Source organism: Mizuhopecten yessoensis, unplaced genomic scaffold, assembly GCF_002113885.1.
Source record: "Mizuhopecten yessoensis strain PY_sf001 unplaced genomic scaffold, ASM211388v2 scaffold8123, whole genome shotgun sequence".
Lineage (NCBI taxonomy): Eukaryota > Metazoa > Mollusca > Bivalvia > Pectinida > Pectinidae > Mizuhopecten > Mizuhopecten yessoensis.
In genome coordinates this window covers 1,653,537-1,655,812 of record NW_018407390.1, presented here as the reverse complement: position 1 = coordinate 1,655,812, position 2,276 = coordinate 1,653,537, and the positions used below count along the sequence as shown (strand labels likewise).

The 2,276-nt window shown below is 36.4% G+C and overlaps 1 protein-coding gene across 1 annotated transcript in view; it reads right to left on the bottom strand.

Annotated features, from left to right (window-relative positions):
* LOC110454969 overlaps positions 1-2,276 on the bottom strand; it is an 89,143-nt gene that overhangs the window by 48,440 nt on the left and 38,427 nt on the right. Inside the window, exons 21-22 of the mRNA XM_021504816.1 lie at positions 1,431-1,531; positions 676-887 (exon numbers count right to left, since the gene is read on the bottom strand). Of these exons, the coding sequence (XP_021360491.1) occupies positions 676-887; positions 1,431-1,531 (313 nt within the window). The remainder of the gene's footprint in view (positions 1-675; positions 888-1,430; positions 1,532-2,276) is intronic.

The following is a 2,276-nucleotide window of genomic DNA, read 5'->3' as shown; positions in this document are numbered from 1 at the left end:
GAGGTAATAAAACTTGATCACAGAAGTTATGTGAAAGGAATTAGATATCCTTCTGGGAGGTAATAAAACTTGATCACAGAAGTTATGTGAAAGGAATTAGATATCCTTCTGTGAGGTAATAAAACTTGATCACAGAAGTTATGTGAAAGGAATTAGATATCCTTCTGTGAGGTAATAAAACTTGTAAACAACCACCATACATTTCATAACTTTCCGGTGTAAAATAGTGAGATCAGTGCTGTGAGGAATTTTTCTGAAGTACTTTTCGTGTGTCTCACGCTAAAATCTTTCAATATGGCATGTATGAATCACATGTATAATGTGTTAAGTTGTATTTTTACGGGATATGACTATAACACAAATCATGGGTAAAACATCTTTTAAAAGTAAGTATCCTTAAGGGAGATAACTCTAACACAACCACATGTATATTGTGTTAAAAAGTACCTTAAGTGATATGACTTTATCACAAATCATGGATAAAATGTGTTAAGAAGGTTTCCTCAAGGGAGATGATTCAAGCACAGTCACAGATATAATGTGTTGAGTAGAAGATATTCTAAAGGGAGATAACTCTAACACAAATCACAAGATTTAGACTAATAGGTTAATTATCCTTTGGAACAACAAAAGATGACTGTCTTGTGTAATAGATCATGCATTGTTTCGTATTACCTTGTAACTATCAGTGTCAAGTCAGCTTTCTCCGACAGTATCAGTAGATTGACTACCCCACAGTAGGACAGTGACAGAGGGTAGGGAAACTTGTACGTGTGTGGAGAATCTTTGCCTTTTGGAAATTCCAGGATACAAGTTGATTTCTGAACGTCTGGAGGGTCACCAATCTGCTTGGATTTGAAGCATGGCTGAACCAGAGAATGAGATACCTAAGCAAAAAAAAGTACAAAATATTCTGGTAAATATTTGCATACATGTTTTAGAGCAAGCTGCTAACACAAGTAAATGACCATCTGACTAGAAAGTCTGGGATCGTGGGTTTGATCCCCAGCGAATACACATATCCTTTCCCTGCTTCTTTCCTATTACAGTTATGGAAACAAGATTAAGTGAACACAAGGATTTGTCTTTAAGATTCTTCAAGCAATATTTACTTCTTGTTATCTTGCTAAGTGACATACAAATTCCACCAAAATAATAGTACTTGGCAGATGTTTTATATAAAACACATCTGGATTGTATCAGCATAATAAACCCAACTGACTATAATATTCTATTTACCAAACTCTGCAAAATCAAATTTTCATTATTTACAATTTAAAAAATACAGGGCCAGACCTAGATTCAAACCTGGAGCCTAACCAAAAACCTCATAATTCTTGATGGATGCTCAACAAATAGAGCTACCTGGTAACAGGAAATCACCAGGCCAGTCCCAACACTAACTGATAGGTATTTCTCTGTCAACTTACAGTGAGGACCTTGATACAGTGGGTACACACTCCACAATAGGAACACAGATCTGTCCCGTGGTTACAGCGACAGTGCCTGGAAGGAGGAATCATTCTGTTAACTATATCATATAGTATAAACACATTTGTCTTATATTCTGATTTTTTCCCTGCATCGTCATTCATCATTTAAAATGTTCAAGACCCATGAGTGAGTCACAGGAAGATATCTTTGTTTAAAATTCAAATAAGATTCATTAACTTGTTGGTGAGGAGTTGTGTTATAGAGATCACACTTACTTGTTTGTGAGGAGTTGTGTTATAGAGATTACACTTACTTGTTGGTAAGGTGTTGTGTTATAGAGTACACACTTACTTGTTGGTGAGGAGTAGGGTTATAGAGAACACACCTACTTGTTAGTGAGGAGTTGTGTTATAGAGATCACACTAACTTGTTGGTGAGGTGTTGTGTTACAGAGATCACACTTTATAGAGAACACACTAACTTGTTGGTAAGGTGTTGTGTTATAGAGGGCACACTAACTTGTTGGGGAGGAGTTGTGTTATTGAGATCACACTTACTTGTTGCTGAGGAGTTGTGTTATGGAAATTACACTTACTTGTTGGTGGGGAGTTGTGTTATAGAGATCGCACTTACTTGTTGGTAAGGTGTTGTGTTATAGAAATTACACTTACTTGTTGGTAAGGTGTTGTGTTATAGAGAACACACTTACTTGTTGGTGAGGTGTTGTGCTATAGAGAACACACGTACTTGTTGGTGAGGAGTTGTGTTATAAAGAACACACTAACTTGTTGGTGAGGTGTTGTGTTATAGAGAACACACTTACTTGTTGGTGAGGAGTTGTG